Here is a 19830-nt window from a genome sequence, read left to right as displayed (position 1 = left end):
TTTCCAAATTTGTCATATTTTTGTATTTCAAACAAAGCTCTACTATAATTTTAAAGGACTAATGATTGTTTAGGAAATTGTTTTCTCTTTTGTAATAAGGAAAGCTCAAGCGGGTAATTAGAGTTAACCCTTTGAATACAGTACCATGAAATGTATTCTGCTTCCAGGAATTTCTACTCCCTTAGACCACTTATGTTGTATAACTTTATATGCCCAATAATTTTCTATTTCTATTAATATTTATGCATACAAAATTTTTACTGTACATAGAATTATATACATAAATAGAAATAACATTTATTCAGTTATCTAATGAAAATACAGTGATGCCTCAGGATACAAAATTAATCCGTTCAGGATGCGGTTTCGTATCCTGATATTTTCGTATCCTGAGTCGCGTTTTACATGTAAATAGCCTAATCCGTCCCAGGCCTTATAAAAAGTCACCTTTTCTTTCATAAACACGCTAAACTGTAGTAATAAACATGCATTGCAGCCATTTCTATCATTCAATAATTAACACAACCGTTAAAAACAGCCTAATCCATTCCAGAAACCACTATGAGATTATTCAATAATGTAGTTATAGCCAAGTTATCCCCCCCAAGCCCAAAGAAAACGGTCCGTTTTCTTTACTACGGTACGTACTGTATAAAAGTTACGGTATTGTATGTACGTAAAGCATTTAGATCAGTGAAGGTGTATTGTTACTGTACCTGTACGTACACCTAAATTAATGATTGATACTGTACCTGTACACTCTGAAAAAAAGGTTACAGTTAATTAGTGTAACAAAAAAGTTGAAACTTACCTTTTGATTGAGACGATGTCCGATAGCGAAGTCGCGGCAGAGGAGGATGGCATAAGGCAGAAAACGTAACAAGTGACAGACTACGTACAGTAATTTACACACTTAACACATTAACACTTAAACTTTACGAAATAAAAAAATGGCAGAAATAATTAACACTTGACATTACAAATGGAAAACTATAAAATAAAGAAAAAATTACTTTAACACTTAACGGTAACATAAAACTTAAAATTGAATTTTTTTTTTTTTTTTTTTTGCTTTTTTATAACTTTACATTTTTCTTATTTTCTAAATCTCTTCTACTTCTTCATCACTTTCTTTTTTCTGTTTCTTTTCTTTACTTTCACCTTCTACTTCTTCATCTCTTTCTTTTTTCTGTTTCTTTTCTTTACTTTCACCTTCGTCTTGGCCTACTAATACCGCTGGCCTCTTTAATAAGAAACTATCCATTGAAGCTTGTTTCTGCCTACTTTTCAACACATTTCTAAAATGCGTTAGGCAAACGTCATTGCAGTGTTGAAGCGCACGGTTGGTATAAACTTTTTCTGGATGTTCCTTTTCAACGTAGTCTGCCATTTTATGGAAACATGCAAGAATTTCCTTAATGTCTGCCGTTTTCAAAGGTGCAACATCCTCCTCATCACTGCTAGAGAACTGCTCTTGAACATCACTCACTTGCATCGTCTCCAACTCCTTCAAGTCGTCCGTCGTCAACTCCTCGTGGTGCTCCTCGATAAGTTCATCGATATCTTCCGCGCTAACTTCCAGCCCCATGGACGTACCAAGATGTACGATGTCAGCCACCTCAGACTGCTGAATTGGTTCAGGATCGTCAACGATCTCGGCTTCTCCTCCAGGCTTCCCGAACCCCTCGAAGTCTCGTGCAGAGACAGCATCAGGCCACAGCTTCCTCCGAGATGAGTTTAGGGTACGCCTCGAAACTTCCTGCCAAGCGAGATCGATGAGTTTGAGGCATATCACGATGTTGAAGTGATCTTTCCAAAATTCACGCAGAGTGAGGTTTGTACTCTCTGTGACTTGGAAACATCTCTTGAAGAGATGCTTCGTGTACAATTTTTTAAAATTAGAAATAACTTGCTGGTCCATGGGCTGGAGGAGAGGGGTGGTGTTAGGCAGTAGATACAGGACCTTTATGAAGGAATACTCGGCCAGAAGATATTCCTCGAGGCCAGGAGGGTGAGCTGGAGCATTGTCCAACACCAGCAGACATTTCATAGGGAGGCGCTTTTCTTCCAAATATTTTCGGACAGTCGGACCGAAGCAGACATTCACCCAATCAATGAACAGTTGCCTCGTTACCCAAGCTTTTGCATTCGCCTTCCACATCACGGGAAGGTTCTCCTTAATGACTTTGTGGGCTTTGAAGGCTCGGGGATTTTCTGAATGGTACACCAGCAGGGGCTTTATCTTGCAGTCCCCACTGGCGTTTGCACAAAAAGCAAGGGTAAGCCTGTCCTTCATAGGCTTATGTCCGGGTAGCCTCTTCTCCGCCGTGATGAATGTCCGACGAGGCATTTTCTTCCAGAAAAGCCCAGTTTCGTCGCAATTGAAAACTTGCTGCGAACTGTAGCCTTCCTGCAGAGTCAACTCTTCGAACGTTTTAACAAAGGCTTCGGCAGCCTTCGTGTCCGAGCTGGCTGCCTCCCCATGCCGTACCACTGAATGGATGCCAGTCCTTTTCTTGAACTTCTCGAACCACCCACGAGAAGCCTTAAACTCTGGGGGTTCCTGCTGGGATGTTCCTTCTCCTGCTCCTTCTTCGGCCTGAGCACGCACGAGATCACCGAAAATGGCGGAGGCCTTCTGGCAAATTGTAGTCTCAGTGATGGTGTCTCCTGAGATCTCTTTGTCCTTGATCCACACAAGAAGCAGCCTCTCCATCTCGTCATGCACGTGCGTTCTCTTGTTGGAGAAAATAGAGACGCCCTTAGAAGGTGTTGCTGCTTTGATGGCCGCCTTCTGCTTCAGGATGGTGCCTATCGTAGAAGGATTCCGGCCATACTCCTTGGCGATCGCACTTAAACGCATGCCAGACTCGTACTTTTTAATGATTTCAAGTTTCGTCTCCATCGAGAGCATCGTCGTCGTCTTCTTTCCTTCGGCAACATTCTTGGGACCCATGGCTACAGTAATACGTAATATAATACACTACGTAACGTTATATACAGTCTATGTATAGTAAACACTAATACAGTACAGTGCACAGTAACGAATGTTTATTAACGATAACACGTGGCGTACGAATGTACTGTATATTAACACTAAGTCAAACAAGCGAAAGCACACAACACAATGTCTGTTAACGATACCGCGGTCGGAACGAAAAGAGAGAGAGAGAGATGAACGCCCGTGCGTAGGCAAGCTGGAATAGTTGCCGACCAATAGGAAAGCAGGATCTTATGGCGTCAGCTAGCGTCTGAGTAGGGAGATAACCAATGGGTGAGCGGGAGGCTGTAAGTGAGTCTACCCAAGTTCAAAGTCTGGCGGCGCGCGCTTTTTAAAATTACTCTCGGCGAAGAGTTGGGATCTCGTAAGGTTTTCGTATCCTGAAATTTTATCCGTATCCTGGGGCATAAAAATCTTCGAATCACTTTTCGCATCCTGAATTTTTTGTAAGCAGAAACTTTCGTATCCAGAGGTATCACTGTATAAATTTTAAATATGTAACTTCCCTGGTAGTTACATATACAGTATACAGTATAGCTTAAATCCCGCGTTTTGTCGTGGCACGGCAGAAATTCAAATTTCGCGGCAATCGCTGCCATGACAGTTGGTGGTCATACATGAGCGCCATCTCTCATAGGTTACCAGAACCATTCCCAACATTCCTCAGAAATTCCCTGCCGTTGATCGAGTCAACACCTAGGAAATTCGTTTTCCTGATATTACTTTATTCTACAATTTGGTGAAGTACGTTTTGTCTGATTATTGTTAATGGCTTTCGCTGCTTGTTTTTGGATATTCTTTTGCCTTTTCATTATAGATTTAGATAGACTCTGTTGGATTTTGACCTGGACTTGTTTTCTGATTAGAAAATGGCTGACTCTATATGAAAGTGTGTTAGAGGATGCAAGACTCGTATGTCTAAGGCCTCTGTTGATCCTCACGCAATATGTAATGGTTGCAGAGGTCAGGTTTATACATATAGTAACAGATGTGTTGAATATCAGTCTTTGTCTGATTCAGAGTGGAATGTGTTTGATCGGCATGTTAAGCGACTAGAGAAGGATAGACTTAGAAGGGCTAGATCGACCAGTGTTCTTTCAAATAGATCTTCTGATAGTAATATTCCTTCTAATTTACATCATTCTAATATTCCTATTCCTGTTCCTAAGGCAGTAGTCCCAGACCCCGCTATGGTGTCGGAGGTAAGTGAACCTTCTTTAAAGGATGTGATGGCTGCTATTTCAGCCTTAGGCGCACAGGTTCGTTCCCTGACTTCAGAAAAAGAAGTTATGTGGGGTGCAGTGTGTGGCTTGCAAAGCAAGCTTGTGAATAGTGACGGTGAAGTGGAAGGTACGTCTGTTCGTGTCCGTCATAATCCCAGTCCGGGACCTCTTCCATGCTCCCCAACCCCTGGGAGAAGGAATGTCAAAAGGCCAAAGGATATGTCAGACCTTGATCAGCGAACGGACGTCCCCTCAAGCGATCCTTTTGACAATTCCCAGGTCGCTCCCCCTCGCCGTTGGAAAGGCGAGGTAAGAAAGTGTGCGTCTTCGTCGGATGATGCAAAACCGCGACGTGGTTGGCGCCAAGCACTACGTTCAAGACCTCTCAAGAGACGTATGTCTCCTACTAAACCATCCTGCAGTAACTGGTGTTCGCCGTAGGTTTTCCTTTCGGAAGAAGACGATGTGTCAGCACCAAAACATTCGCTTAAGACACATAGTTCGTCGGTGGAAGAATGTGCTCAGTTTACTTCTGTACACGCTTCTTCCCCTCCCCCAGATTGGAAAATGTCGCAAGGACTTTCCCCTGGTGGTCACCCGACTACGGTTGACGATCCCTCGCAGCGATTGGTACACGGTTCAGTTGGCGCACATGGCGCGCATCAAGTGTCTGATCTGGCTGAACTTAAGAGGTCGATTTCGTCCCTGTTTTACGCATATGATTCTCGAACAGAGAAGTCTCGTCTAAAAGAACCTAAAGACATCAACAGACCAAGGAAAGGAGCTGCCGTTAACCAAGGCGTTATCGGACAGCGTATTTCTCCTACGCTCAGCAATGCTCCCTCGCAGCGTTCGGGACGTGTTGTGGGGAGCGACAAGGGTCTGGTCTCTCCCTCGTGGCATTCAAGACACAGACAGCAGTCTGGATGTATGCTGGATGCATGCAGTCAGGATTTATCCACACAGCATGATAGACAAGCAGTTGTCTCTCCTTCGCGACTTGCTGGACGCGCAACTAACGCTTCATCGCGTCACGCTGTAAACATACAGCATGCGGGACGCATGCAGCACGCTGGAAGCTCACCGCAACCTGGATGCATGCAGCAGTCTGGACATATGCTGGACGCATGCAGTCAGATTTTGTCCCCACAGCATGATAGACAAACAGTTGTCTCTCCTTCGCGACTTGCTGGACACGATACTAATGCTTCCTCGCGTCGCGCTGTAGACTTACACCATGCGACAGCACCCTGAAACCTCACGGAAACATGGATGCGTGCAGTCAGGACTTGTCCTCGCAGCATGATAGACAAGTTGTTGTCTCTCCTTCCTCCGCGACTCTATGGACGCGCAGCTAACGCTCCCCCGTGTCACGCTGTTGACATACAGCATGCTGAACGCATGCTGGACGCACGCAAGCAGGACTTGCCCTCGCAGCATGGGGGTCACGATGTTGATGCTTCCTTACAGCATGATGGACTTGTGCTGGAAGCACTGGAACTTGTCTTTACCCCGAGACTTGCAGAACGTAAACGTGATGCTTCTTCACAACTGGATGGTATCGTTCAGCATGGAGACAGCGGACACGGTCAGACTTGCAGTGAGACCGAAAGACTTCATGTGCACACTGGATCTGAAGGACGCATACTTCCAGATCCCAATCCATCCGTCTTCCAGGAAGTACTTAGAATCAGCCTAGACAGCAAGATCTACCAGTTCAAGGTGATGTGTTTCGGTCTCTCCACAGCACCTCAGGTGTTCACCAGAGTGTTCACACTGATTTCGTCTTGGGCGCACAGGAACGGCATACGTCTCCTCCGCTATCTGGACAACTGGCTAATCCTGGCAGACTCGGAGTCGACCCTTCTTCAACACCGGGACAGACTTCTGGAGATTTGCCAAGATCTGGGGATCATGGTAAATCTCGAGAAATCCTCTCTGCTTCCGACGCAACGACTGGTATATCTAGGCATGATATTAGACACCAATCTCCACAAAGCCTTTCCATCAGAGGGCAGGATAGCAAGGCTGAGGAGGGTCGCAGAACCTTTCCTCAGGCGGGAAGAGCTTCCAGCCCAATCATGGTTACGTCTACTAGGCCACCTATCCTCCCTGGCACGTTTAGTTCCGAATGGCCGCCTCAGGATAAGATCCCTGCAATGGCGGTTAAAGTCCCGGTGGAATCAAGGATCAGATTCTCCTGACTTTCTGATTCCTATAGGATCCACGTAACGGACGGACCTTCGGTGGTGGCTGAACGACGAGAACCTACGAAAGGGAATGGATCTTCTCGTCCTTCCCCTGGATTTGACTCTGTTTTCGGACGCGTCAAAAGAAGGGTGGGGGGCCCACATTCTGAACCAAAGGATCTCAGGCCTCTGGTCAGAATCAAAAAAGTACCTCCACATCAACCTGCTAGAAATGAAGGCCGTATATCTGGCTCTTCAACAGTTCCAACGGACCCTGGCGGGCCACTCTGTGGTGGTGATGAGCGACAACACCACAGTAGTGGCTTACATCAACAAGCAGGGAGGCACCTTTTCTCAACAGCTATCCCATCTTGCAGTAGAGATTCTGAGATGGTCTGAAATCCACTCGATAGCACTTTCGGCTCGCTTCATTCCTGGCAAGAGGAATGTGCTTGCCGACAATCTGAGCAGAGCGACACAGATAGTGAGTACCGAGTGGTCTTTGGATCCTCAGATAGCCAACAAAGTCCTGACTTTGTGGGGTTCCCCGACAGTAGATCTGTTCGCGACAGCCTTGAATTTCAAGCTGCCCTGGTACTGCTCTCTAGTCCCGGACCCTAAGGCTCTCTGGCAAGATGCTTTTCAACAGAGGTGGGACATCATCGACGTTTACGCCTTCCCACCATTCTGTCTGATGAGAAGGGTGCTCAACAAGACCAGACTATCGGTCAATCTGTCTATGACTCTAATAGCTCCCCTATGGCATCACGCGGAATGGTTCCCGGAGCTTCCGAGAGAGCTACCCCCACGACACGAGCTACTCAGACATCCACACTGCAATATCTTCCACAAAGCCGTAGAGAGGAGAGAGGATTTTCGCAACAGGTTGCGGACAGGATGTCTTGTCACCTGCGCAAGTCCTCTATCGGAGTCTACCAGGCGAAGTGGAAAGTCTTCTGTGGTTGGTGTCGTTGGCGTGTATTTACGGGAGGAAATGTGCCTTTCCGTCTCGGCGGTGAAAGGCTATCGCTCAGCCTTAAGCCTAGCCTTCAGGCTGAAAGGAGTGGACATTTCCTCTTCGTTAGAACTTTCCCTACTCATACGTAGCTATGAGCTTACCTGCCCTCTGTCAGAAGTAAGACCTCCTCCTTGGAACGTGGTTCAGGTCCTCAGGGCTCTGAAGAGAGCTCCGTTTGAACCATTACGCCAGGCCTCTGATCGCCACCTGACTTTGAAGACAGCTTTCCTACTCGCTTTGGCCTCGGCCAAGCGAGTCAGCGAACTTCATGGTCTTTCTTACGACGTCGCCCATTCAAGGGGATGGGGGGAGGTAACGTTCAGGTTCGTCCCTGAGTTTGTTGCCAAGACTCAGAACCCTGGAGTGTCGGACCTTCGGTTCAACTCCTTCAGGGTGACGAGTCTACGTTCTGTAACAAGTGACTCAGATCATCTGTTATTATGCCCAGTGAGGAGTCTGAGGCGTTACATGAAAAGAACAGCTGCAGTCCGTCCTCATGTGCAAGCTTTATTCGTAAGCACAGGAAGGACGAAGAGGAGGGTCACCAAGAATACCATCTCGGCCTGGATTCGAAGGGTTATTCACTATGCCTTGAATCCTGACCCTCCTCTGTCACGTCGCCCTAGAGCGCACGATGTCAGGGGCATCGCTACGTCCCTGGCTTTCAAGAGAAATTTCTTTGTGACGCAGGTCTTACAAGCTGGGGTCTGGAAGTGTCAAACGACCTTCACAGCCCACTACCTGCAGGACGTGACCCACAGGAGCCTCGATACCTTTTCTATTGGCCCTGTGGTGGCTGAACAACACCTGGTGTAACCTCAGGCTCCTTAATGGACAGGTAACAGAAGGTTGGGGGCATTGTTACCCGGTTTTAGTCTGCGTGAATGAAAGTATGTCTGGCCCTTACTTCATTCTTCATTCTCCCCTCCCTTTGGGAAAGCAGCATCCTGGTCTCTGCATAGCTGACCTCAACCTCTGCAGGTAAACCATGCTCCCTTGTGCTCATAGTATTAGCATTAATACTGTTTGCATCCCCCATACCCTGACGAGGTGGTATTGGGAACGTCCTAGCCTAGATTTCCATCTAAAGAATTCCAGGTCAACTTCCTAGGACGAGTCACACCTTCCTCCACACACAAGCTTATGTAGTCCGCACATTCATCGCAAGCAATGAATGTGCGATGTGCAGGGACTCCCTTTCTCGAGTGCTGTCCACTCGGATTTCGAGTCCCCGGGTAAAGCCAAAGCCAGTATGGCTGGGAACTTTCCGCCCTTCCTAAGGGGTAAATCGCCCTATGTAAATAGCGTTGTTTGTATTTCGGTTACGGAACAAATGACAAATTCGGAGATAATTTGTATTTTTCCTAACCATACAAACCTTAGCTATTTACACATATTTACCCGCAAGCCCTGTCCCCCAAGACAAGTCCTACCTCTAAGTGAAGTGAGACAACTCACCAGTGTGTGGGGGGGAGGGGTAGCAAGCTACCCCTTCCCTACACCCTGCTAACTAGCACGGGGGTAGTTAACCCTCATTAAAAATCTAATGGCTCGTCATTTCAGCTACGCCGAAAGTAATATCCCTATGTAAATAGCTAAGGTTTGTATGGTTAGGAAAAATACAAATTATCTCCGAATTTGTCATATTACTGTATATTATTCTTAGAGACTATGGTTGGTGTACTGGAGACGAGAGAAGAGGAGGTACAAAATATAGGGAGTTCTCTTTTCAATGGTATTCAGTATCACATTATTTATGCTTTATGGATAATTGGCTGTCTTTTATTTTATACTCTGACATTTATTTATAACAAGCAACCTATCAAGCAAAGACTGCTTTTTTTCTTCTCTTTAAAGTAACATGAAAATTCTGTAAAAATCCCATTAACACTGTGTGTGCAATGTATGGGCACGTCTTAACTGACTTTGTGCTAGTATCATTAGTGTTTATTCACAGAAAATATGATTATGGAGGGAAATTTTTTTTACAATATTCATGGGCTGAATTGATATTTCATGTTCCTATTCTGAGTTAATTTTAAACTGAGGTATAACTGTACAGTACTGTACATATATGTACTATATATATATACGTAATATATATATATATATATGTATATATATATATATATATATATATATATATATATATATATATATATATACATATATATATATATATATATATATATATACGTAATATATATATATATATATATATATATATATATATATATATATATATATATATATATATATATATATATATATATATATATATATATATATATATATATATATATATATATATATATATATATATATATATATATATATATATATATATATATATATATATATATATATATATATATATATATATATATATGTATATATATATATATATATATATATATATATATATATATATATATATATATATCATAAAATTTCTTTACCATATCAGTGTATTTCGGATTTTTTATTGCAGGATGCCTCGCTCACTAGCAGGCAGTGTATCTGCCTTGTCCACATCATCTCGAATTTCAAGGGTTTCCCATGCATCAACAGCTAGATCCGTCGCAACCTTGACGACCACGTTGCACACAAAGACAGGAATATCTATTCCAATACTTACAAATGCTGTGTTTACCAATGTCCAACGAGGGTCCGTTCTTGCTGCTACTTATTCCATCGTAAGTACCCTGTTTCCAGATATTTTTGTGGACCACAATTAGAATACTATTAATATGTCGTTCGTATAATTATTTTAAGTAATTGTGACGCAGTTCCGGTAGGCCCTGCTGCTTCCTCCGGTGCCTTAGATGACCGCGGAGGTAGCAGCAGTAGGGGATTCAGCATTATGAAGCTTCATCTGTGGTGGAATTGTGGGAGGTTGGGCTGTGGCACCCTAGCAGTACCAGCTGAACTCGGCTGAGTCCCTGGTTAGGCTGGAGGAACGTAGAGAGTAGTCCCCCTTTTGTTTTGTATCTTTGTTGATGTCGGCTACCCCCCAAAATTGGGGGAAGTGCCTTGGTATATGGATGGATGGAATTCACTTTTAAAAGTTGATTGGCTTTCCTCAGTCAATATCAGTTACATATAGACCCTGTAGAATTATGTGTCAAATAAATTTTCCCAAGAGGGAAAGCTTATGGGTTGCAAAGATTGGATAAATCTGTTTCCAGATATTTTTGTGGATCACAATTAGAATACTGTACTATTAGTATGTCGTTCGTATAATTATTTTAAGTAATTCACTTTGAAATTTGATTGGCTTTCCTCAGTCAATATCAGTTACATATAGACCCTGTAGAATTATGTGTCAAACGAATTTTCCCGAGAGAGAGAGCTTAAGGGTTGCAATTAAGTACCCTGTTTCCAGATATTTTTGTGGATCACAATTAGAATGCTATTAGTATGTCGTGCTATAAGGAGTGACGTCACTGGCGTGGGTTAGGTTAGTGGTGGTAGTGTTGATCGGCACCTCGCTGTGGCGGGGATTTTGAAGAGGAGATATCTAAATAGTGCGAGACCTCTGGTTGTGAATTATCACGCCCCAGTATATTATACCGACACCTTATATAGGTGAGCGAGCTGGGTTCAACCTGGCATTCCTATGCAAATTTTTCTCTGGTAATATATAGCAGTTATATACCTTAGAAATGGTGCTTTAGGAGCATTTCACTGGGCGGCACAGGTCTCTCGCCCAGAAATAGATTTTTCCTTCGTCAAAATCCCTTTATAAGTAATTCACTTTAAAAGTTGATTGGCTTTCCTCAGTCAATATCAGTTACATATAGACCCTGTAGAATTATGTGTCAAATAAATCTTCCCAAGAGAGAGGGCTTATGGGTTGCAAAGTTGCACAGAGCCTATGTCAGGTCAAAGGGGCTGGGAAATCTGAGCCTATGTCAGGTCAAAGGGGCTGGGAAATCTGAGCCTATGTCAGGTCAAAGGGGCTGGGAAATCGAAAGTAATAAATTGGGAATCGTTTTAATTTTGATGATTACGTCCCTTTTCACCCGATTATAGTAGATTCATCTCCATCTTAAGCTCATTAAAGCTATAAGTGGTGTATATAGGTAACTCGTTTTAATTTTGATGATTACGTCCCTTTTCACCCGATAATAGTAGATTCATCTCCATTTTAAGCTCATTAAAGCTATAACTAAGTGGTGTATATAGGTAATAGACCTATTTACTATGCCATTAGCCTAAATAGACCTAAATAATTAGGAGAGTATTAAAATCTTGTGTAAATTGGAATCCTCATGTTTAGAATTAAGAAAATTTTAATCAATGTTTAGAATTAAATTGCCTTATCTCACAATTTCACAGTTTAGCTTAGCTTATAATTTATTTGCTAGCTTGTAAATATATATACAAAGATTCATAATTTTAGTTCAGTTTTTATGATATTTTGTTTCTTGTTTTATTTTTCAGTTTCAAGGTGTCTTTGCCATAGTCACTGGCATTTTTGACATATATTCTCTTTCTCTTGCTGCTCCTGGATCCAGTCACTATGGGTTTTACCTCTTCTCCTATGATTTTGTGTACACTGGAAATGAACATGGTATGTACATTATAAATTATTTGTATAATAGTGTGCAGACTTTTTCCCATTATGTAAGAATTGTAAATTTAATTATTTTTTCATGAGACTTATATAAAAGTAATGGTTAATATGCAAATACCTTCAATTCTTTAATGAGGATTTTTATTAGGAACACAATGCAGCACTCACAATATTTCTGATACTTTTCTTTAGTCATCATTGTTTTTTTTTTATTATTATTATTGGGGAATGTGATTGAAATAGGTGATGTATTAAATTTCTCATGTTTAGTAACCTTTTATTCTGACACGAATACAGACCTTGTCCTTTAATGTGAGAATTAATTCAAGTACAGCTGGAACTCAGCAGGTAAAGACTTATAATAAGGTTTCGGTCATAGCCAGTAGTTAGTAGGCCCCCTCCAAAATCTCAAAACTCATAGATCTGGTACTTAACTTAGATGGAGAGACAGTGGAGTCCGACATCTTGAGGTAAATCCAGAAAAAACCAGCGAAATTCACACACTAAGGCAAAATATGGCTAGAAAGATGTGTGCTATATAAAGGAGTGACGTCACTGGCGTGGGATTGCTAGTAGTAGTTGGATGTTGAACGGCACCTCATTGTTCGGGGATTTTGACAGGAGATATCTAAATGGTGCGAGGCCTCTGGTTGTGAATTATCACGCCCCAGTATTATATCGACACCTTATATAGGTGAGCGAGCTAGGTTCAACCTGGCATTCCTATGCAATTTTTTCTCTGGTAATATATAGCAGTTATATACCTTATACATGGTGCTAAAGGAGCATTTCACTGGGAGGAACGGGTCTCTCGCCCAGAAATAGATTTTTCCTACGTCAAAATCCCTTAATAAGGTTTCGGTCATAGCCAGTAGTCAGTGGTCGGCTCAGGGGTAGCCTCACCACATCTGCCGGTCCACAAACAGTCACTCTGATTCTTGCCGCCAATTAACACAAATGTGCTGTTGGCATTACGAAATCTTATGTTTAGTATTCTTTGGTTAGTAATGTGTGCTAATAGAGCATCTGATTCATTTAAAAAGGATAATTTCTCTAAGTTCTCTTTCATTTAGAATGGATTTGGCTAACTGCATCATAAAATGTTTGGTTTTCCAATTTATCTTTTAGAATTGTCAACCATTAAGATTATATGCCATATCACCCCACATGATTCAAACCTTTTCCTTTCAGCGGTGGGTTGCTTAACTTGAGCCCTTAGGCACAGTTGTAGCATTCTTCTTTTTCCATTTAGGGTTGTAGTTTGGTTATCAATGATAGCAAAATGTGGGTGATAAAAAAAAATATCAAAATTGTGGTTACAAAATAGTTACTGTATATGCAGCAGAATCTTTTGATTGATATCATGATTCTTGTTAAGCCATACTGTATAGTAGCCTCTATATACAGTATATGTATAAGTACTATGCAGTACTGTGTATATTTGGAACGCGCCGGACCTTATACCAAGCACGTACCTTTTTGCAGTAAAAATGCAATACAAGCTAGTAAACTAATTATTGTCACTTTATTGCATACAAGCTAAATCAAAACAGAATTTGTATCCATGAAACCACATATTAAGGTTTATTAAAATTTCAGTTGAAGTACAGTACAGTTTTTTATGCATCGCCTAATTCATGTCTTTACGTATTAATTTATTATTGTACATCATATGTGCTTGCTTAGTTTCTCAGAATGGTTAAAAGATATATTATATATGTACTACATACTATATGTTTTCAATATTAATCTTACCCGATAATCATGTAGCTGTCAACTCTGTTGCCGACAGAAATCTACGGTCGGGATACGCCAGCGATCGCTATACAGGTGGGGGTGAACACCACAGCGCCATCTGTGGGCAGGTACTCCAGTACTTCTTGTCAACACCACCTCAATTTTTCCTCTGTCGTGCCTCCGGCTAGACCTACATGGATACGCTGTTGATTCTGGAGTTATTGCTCACGATTTGGTGATGTGTTTGCTCTAGAGTTTAGCCTTCGCTATTCAGGAAGCTTTATCATTAGCTTAGCAAGTTTTTGGAATTAATTTGATTTAATTTAATTTTGGTGACTAAGAGAGTATGAACTCTCTTTCACTTTTAATGGGCGACCCTTCCCTTAGACGGAAGTGTTGGTGTCGAAGAGAGTATAGACTCTCTTTCTTAATTTTGCTTAACAAAGTTATAGATTTATTTTATATCTCTCCGCCTTTTATAGGCCTCTTCGATTAACTTCCTTTTATTATAAACTTATTAAAATTAATTTTTATATTTGTTATCGTTTTTGCTCTTCTCCCTAGTCTCTTTAGGGGAAGAAGGTAAACGTTTCTAGAGTTTTATTCTTGTTCTCAGGCCTTATGCGGTGAGAGATTTTAAACGTAGTTTATTTGATCTAGTGTTTAGTCTCTTTTCCAGCCACTGAATTATTTATCTTTCATTATGTTTTTCTGTTACATTGTAATACTGTTTTCGCAATTACTAACTTTTAATGAAGGATAGAATTGCGTGTTTCAAGTACTAACCATTTAAAGTTTCGAGTTCAGTGAAATAAGTGCAAATAGAAAATCAAAAGTGATAAAGTGATAAGCGCAAAGTGTTACAGTGTTGCGTTCGAGGGTTCGTCTGTTCGTGCCAGTTGTTCGCCTAGTCTGGGACCTCTTACAAGCTCCCAAGCAGGGGAGAAGTAACGTCGAAGGACTTATGGGTTCATCAGGCCTTGATCGACGAACAGACGTTTCCCTCCGTGGTTTCGGGTGTAACCAACTCACGTAGCCGACGTGATCACCCCACCCACACAAAGACGAGAGAGCCCTTTTATTCCTCGTCTGCGGAAGAGGTTTCTCGCAGAAACCATGGACCAAATCTTGCAGCTTTTAAGTGCAAGTCGGTCCCTTCCGCGCAAGTCCAACTCCTAGGTGGTGCCATTAGCACTGGGTCAGTTCGGACTTGCTGCAGTACGACAACTGCACACCTCTCAGAGAGGCATGGTGGTATCGCAACAGGCAGTAACTCCGTCTGTGGCCGCACCAGCTGTTTTAGACCCTCAGTCTCAACGGACAGTAGCTCCGTTTGTTGTTGTCTTTCTTAAACTCTAGTGGTCTATGCTGCAGACAATGCAGTCTCAGCTTGCGGTGTTGATGCAGGAGTTTCAGGCAGAGAAGGTTAGCACACCTCCTCCTGCGAGCGCTCCTCCACCTCTGCGCAGTCCACCCTGCCAGACGTATGATGTTGAGGCTCCTCCTGCCTCCATGCGTGAGCTGCCGCATTGGGAGTTGCCAGGTACCAGCGCTATGCAGCAACCTCCACTTTCCTTGAGGCAGGAGCCTCATGCTATGCGGCAACCGCCTCAACTCTTGAGGCAAGAGCCTCAACTCTTGAGGCATGAACCTCAACTCTTGAGGCAAGAACCTCAACTCTTGAGGCAAGAGCCTCAACTCTTGAGGCAAGAACCTCAACTCTTGAGGCAAGAGCCTCAACTCTTGAGGCAAGAACCTCAACTCTTGAGGCAAGAACCTCAACTCTTGAGGCAAGAACCTCAACTCTTGAGGCAAGAGCCTCAACTCTTGAGGCAAGAACCTCAACTCTTGAGGCAAAAGCCTCAACTCTTGAGGCAAGAACCTCAACTCTTGAGGCAAGAACCTCAACTCTTGAGGCAAGAACCTCAACTCTTGAGGCAAGAACCTCAACTCTTGAGGCAAGAGCCTCAACTCTTGAGGCAAGAGCCTCTCTCTGCGCAGCCACCTCCTCAACCCTTGAGGCAGACGCAACTCTTGAGGCAGGAACCTCATGCTATGAGGCAGCCGCCTCAACGCATGCAGCAACCGCATTCTTCACAGCATGAGCCTCTCTCTGCGCAGCTACCTCCTCAACCCTTGAGGCAGACGCAACTCTTGAGGCAGGAACCTCACAGGAGCCTCATGCTATGCGGCATCCTCCTCAAACCATGAGGCAGGAGCCTCATGCTATGCGGCATCCTCCTCAACCCGTGAGGCAGGAGCCTCATGCTATGCGGCAACCTCCTCTACCCATGAGGCAGCCTCATGCTATGCGGCATCCTCCTCAACCCATGAGGCAGGAGCCTCATGCTATGCGGCATCCTCCTCAACCCATGAGGCAGGAGTCTCATGCTATGAGGAGCCTCATGCTATGCAGCATCCTCCTCAAACCATGAGGCAGGAGCCTCATGCTATGCGGCAACCGCCTCAACCCATGAGGCAGGAGCCTCATACTATGCGGCATCCTCCTCAACGCATGCGGCATGAGCCTCATCCCTTGCAGCATGAGCCTCATCCCATGCAGCATGAGCCTCATACCATGCAGCATGAGCCTCATCCCATGCAACATGAGCCTCATCCCATGCAGCATAAGCCGCACGCCATGCAACATGCTCTGCTTACCTTACAGCATGCTCTACATACAGCATGCTCTGCATACAGCATGCTCTGCATACCTTACCGCATGCTCCTCAGTCACACATCTTTGGTTGTTGCCAACTCACTAGACTGTCAAGCAGTTTCATAACGTTGCCTTCTAGTCTGCTGCTTTTGCACCAGTGAAACCCTCACTGAGAGAACTTAGCTTTTCTCGGATATGGTTCCTGTAGATGAGAAAGTGCTATTCTCCCTCCTTCTGATATTCCCTTGAGGACTCTGTCATTTGGAGAGGAGCCTTTAGCTGCTTAGCCTCCTATGGACTTTTATTTAAGCATAACATGCTTCCAGGGAGGGTAATGGTTCCACTTCAGTCGCTAACCCCGTCTGTTACCACACCTGCTCCCATAGACCTTGAGCTTTGTTGCAAGACATGCAGTCCAAGCTTAGTCCTTGTTAGAGGATTTTTTGTTTATGGAGTCAGTGTGTCACTGGGAAGACGTTCAACAACCAGCAGAAGTGACTTGTTGTGACGCAGTGCGGCAACCTCAGCAACCCGATAAGGAGTTGTCTGTACGACCCAGACAGTCTAGACAGCTTCGGGTTGTCGCTGTACTTCCTCGCTTCCCCATGGTTGACAGTTCACAGACTGTGCAGCAGTACCATGATCTTGTGTCCGGCTCCGTCAGACGACTAGCTTTTAAGTGCTCCCACAAGTCGTCGCTGTCTGGAGATTCTCAGATGGACTATGGATCTGACCAAGGAACTGGGCCTCCTGGTCAATTTTGAGGAGTCCCAGCTCGTCCCATCCCAGACCATTGTCTACCTGGGTATGGATCTTCAGAGTCGAGCTTGTCGGGCTTTTCCGTCGGCCCCAAGGATCTACTAAGCCCTAGATTGCATCCAGAGCATGCTGAGAAGGAACCGATGCTCAGTCAGGTAGTGGATGAGTCTAACAGGGACACTTTCATCGCTGGCCCTGTTCATCGAGTTAGGGAGACGCCACCTCCGCCCCCTTCAGTATCATCTAGCTGCTCACTGGATAAAGGACATGACGCTAGAGACGATCTCAGTTCCTGTTTCCGAAGAGAGGAGGTCTACTCTCACGTGGTGAAAGAACAGCTTTCTTCTCAAGGAAGTCTACCTTTGGCTGTTCAGAAACCCGACCGCCGTCTCTTCTCTGACGCATCAGACACGGGCTGGGGTGCGACTTTGGACGGACAGGAATGCTCGGGAACATGGAATCAGGAGCTAAGGACACATCACATCTATTGCAAGGAGCTGTTGGCGGTTCATCTGGCCTTGATAAACTTCAAGTCCCTCCAGCTTAACAAGGTGGTGGAGGTGGACTCTGACAACACCACAGCCTTGGCTTACATCTCCAAGCAGGGAGGGACTCATTCGTGGAAGTTGTTCTAGATCGCAAGGGACCTCCTCATCTGGTTAAAAGATCGAAAGCTCACGCTGGTAACGAGGTTCATTCAGGGCGATATGAATGTCATGGCAGATCGCCTTCGCCGGAAGGGTCAGGTCATCCCCACAGAGTGGACCCTTCACAAGAATGTTTGCAGCAGACTTTGGGCCCTGTGGGGTCAGCCAACCATAGATCTGTTCGCTACCTCGATAACCTAGAGGCTCCCGTTGTATTGTTCTCCGATTCCAGACCCAGCAGCAGTTCACGTGGATGCTTTTCTGCTGGATTGGTCCCATCTCGACCTGTATGCATTCCCGCCGTTCAAGATTGTCAACAGGGTACTTCAGAAGTTCGCCTCTCGCAAAGGGACACGGCTGACGTTGGTTGGCTCCGCTCTGGCCCGCGAGAGAATGGTTCATAGAGGTACTGCAATGGCTGGTCGACATTCCCAGGACTCTTCCTCTAGGAGTGGACCTTCTACGTCTACCTCACGTAAAGAAGGTACATCCAACCTCCACGCTCTTTGTCTGACTGCCTTCAGACTTTCGAAAGACTCTCAAGAGCTAGGGGCTTTTCGAAGGAGGCAGCCAGAGCGATTGCCAGAGCAAGGAGGACATCCACTCTCAGAGTCTATCAGTCTAAAGGGGAAGTCTTCCGAAGCTGGTACAAGGCCAATGCAGTTTCCTCATCCAGTACCACTGTAACCCAGATTGCTGACTTCCTGTTACATCTAAGGAACGTAAGATCCCTTTCAGCTCCTACGATTAAGGGTTACAGAAGTATGTTGGCAGCGGTTTTCCGCCACAGAGGCTTGGATCTTTCCACCAACAAAGATCTACAGGACCTCCTTAGGTCTTTTGAGACCTCAAAGGAACGTCGGTTGTCCACTCCAGGCTGGAATCTAGACGTGGTCCTAAGGTTCCTTATGTCATCAAGATTTGAACCTCTCCAATCAGCCTCTTTTAAGGACCTCACATTAAAAACTCTTTTCCTCGTGTGCTTGACAACAGCTAAAAGAGTAAGTGAGATCCACGCCTTCAGCAGGAACATAGTTTTCACATCTGAAACGGCTACATGTTCCTTGCAGCTCGGTTTTTTGCTAAAACGAGCTTCCTTCACGTCCTTGGCCTAAGTCGTTTCGAGATCCCAAGCCTATCCAACTTGGTGGGGGACGAACTGGAGAGAGTACTTTGCCCAGTTAGAGCTCTTAGGTACTATCTAAAAAGGTCATAACCTTTACGAGGACAATCAGAAGCCTTATGGTGTGCTATCAAGAAGCCTTCTCTTCCAAGGTCTAAGAACTCAGTTTCTTACCTATTCAGGCTCCTGATTAGGGAAGCACATTCTCATCTGAAGGAAGAAGACCTTGCTTTGCTGAAGGTAAGGACACATGAAGTGAGAGCTGTGGCTACTTCAGTGGCCCTCAAACAGAACCGTTCTCTGCAGAGTGTTATGGATGCAACCTATTGGAGAAGCAAGTCAGTGTTCGCATCATTCTATCTCAAAGATGTCCAGTCTCTTTACGAGAACTGCTACACCCTGGGACCATTCGTAGCAACGAATGCAGTAGTAGGCGGGGGCTCAGCCACTACATTCCCATAATCCCATAACCTTTTTAACCTTTCTCTTGAATACTTTTTATGGGTTGTACGGTCGGCTAAGAAGCCTTCCACATCCTTGTTGATTTGGCGGGTGGTCAATTCTTTCTTGAGAAGCGCCGAGGTTAAAGGTTGTGATGAGGTCCTTTAGTATGGGTTGCAGCCCTTTATACTTCAGCACCTAAGAGTCGTTCAGCATCCTAAGAGGACCGCTACGCTCAGTAAGGAAGACGTACTTAATAAAGGCAGAGTAATGGTTCAAGTCGTCTTCCTTACCAGGTACTTATTTATTTTATGTTATTTTTGAATAACTAATAAAATAAAATACGGGATACTTAGCTTCTTTGTTAACATGTATGCTGGTCTCCACCCACCACCCTGGGTGTGAATCAGCTACATGATTATCGGGTAAGATTAATATTGAAAAATGTTATTTT

At 44.2% G+C, this 19830-nt stretch overlaps 1 protein-coding gene across 3 annotated transcripts in view; it reads left to right on the top strand.

Moving 5' to 3' along the window:
• The window catches only part of LOC137618224 (uncharacterized), a 76335-nt gene that overhangs the window by 23972 nt on the left and 32533 nt on the right, over nt 1–19830 (top strand). For all 3 annotated transcript variants that reach the window (XM_068348352.1, XM_068348350.1, XM_068348351.1), the window contains 2 exons: nt 9923–10127; nt 11878–12007. In XM_068348352.1, the coding sequence (XP_068204453.1) occupies nt 9924–10127; nt 11878–12007 (334 nt within the window). In that variant the 5' untranslated portion in view covers nt 9923. The remainder of the gene's footprint in view (nt 1–9922; nt 10128–11877; nt 12008–19830) is intronic.

Source organism: Palaemon carinicauda, chromosome 24 (assembly GCF_036898095.1).
Source record: "Palaemon carinicauda isolate YSFRI2023 chromosome 24, ASM3689809v2, whole genome shotgun sequence".
Taxonomy (NCBI): domain Eukaryota; kingdom Metazoa; phylum Arthropoda; class Malacostraca; order Decapoda; family Palaemonidae; genus Palaemon; species Palaemon carinicauda.
The sequence above is the reverse complement of the archived record's forward strand: the minus strand, read 5'-3'. Positions and strand labels throughout refer to the sequence as shown.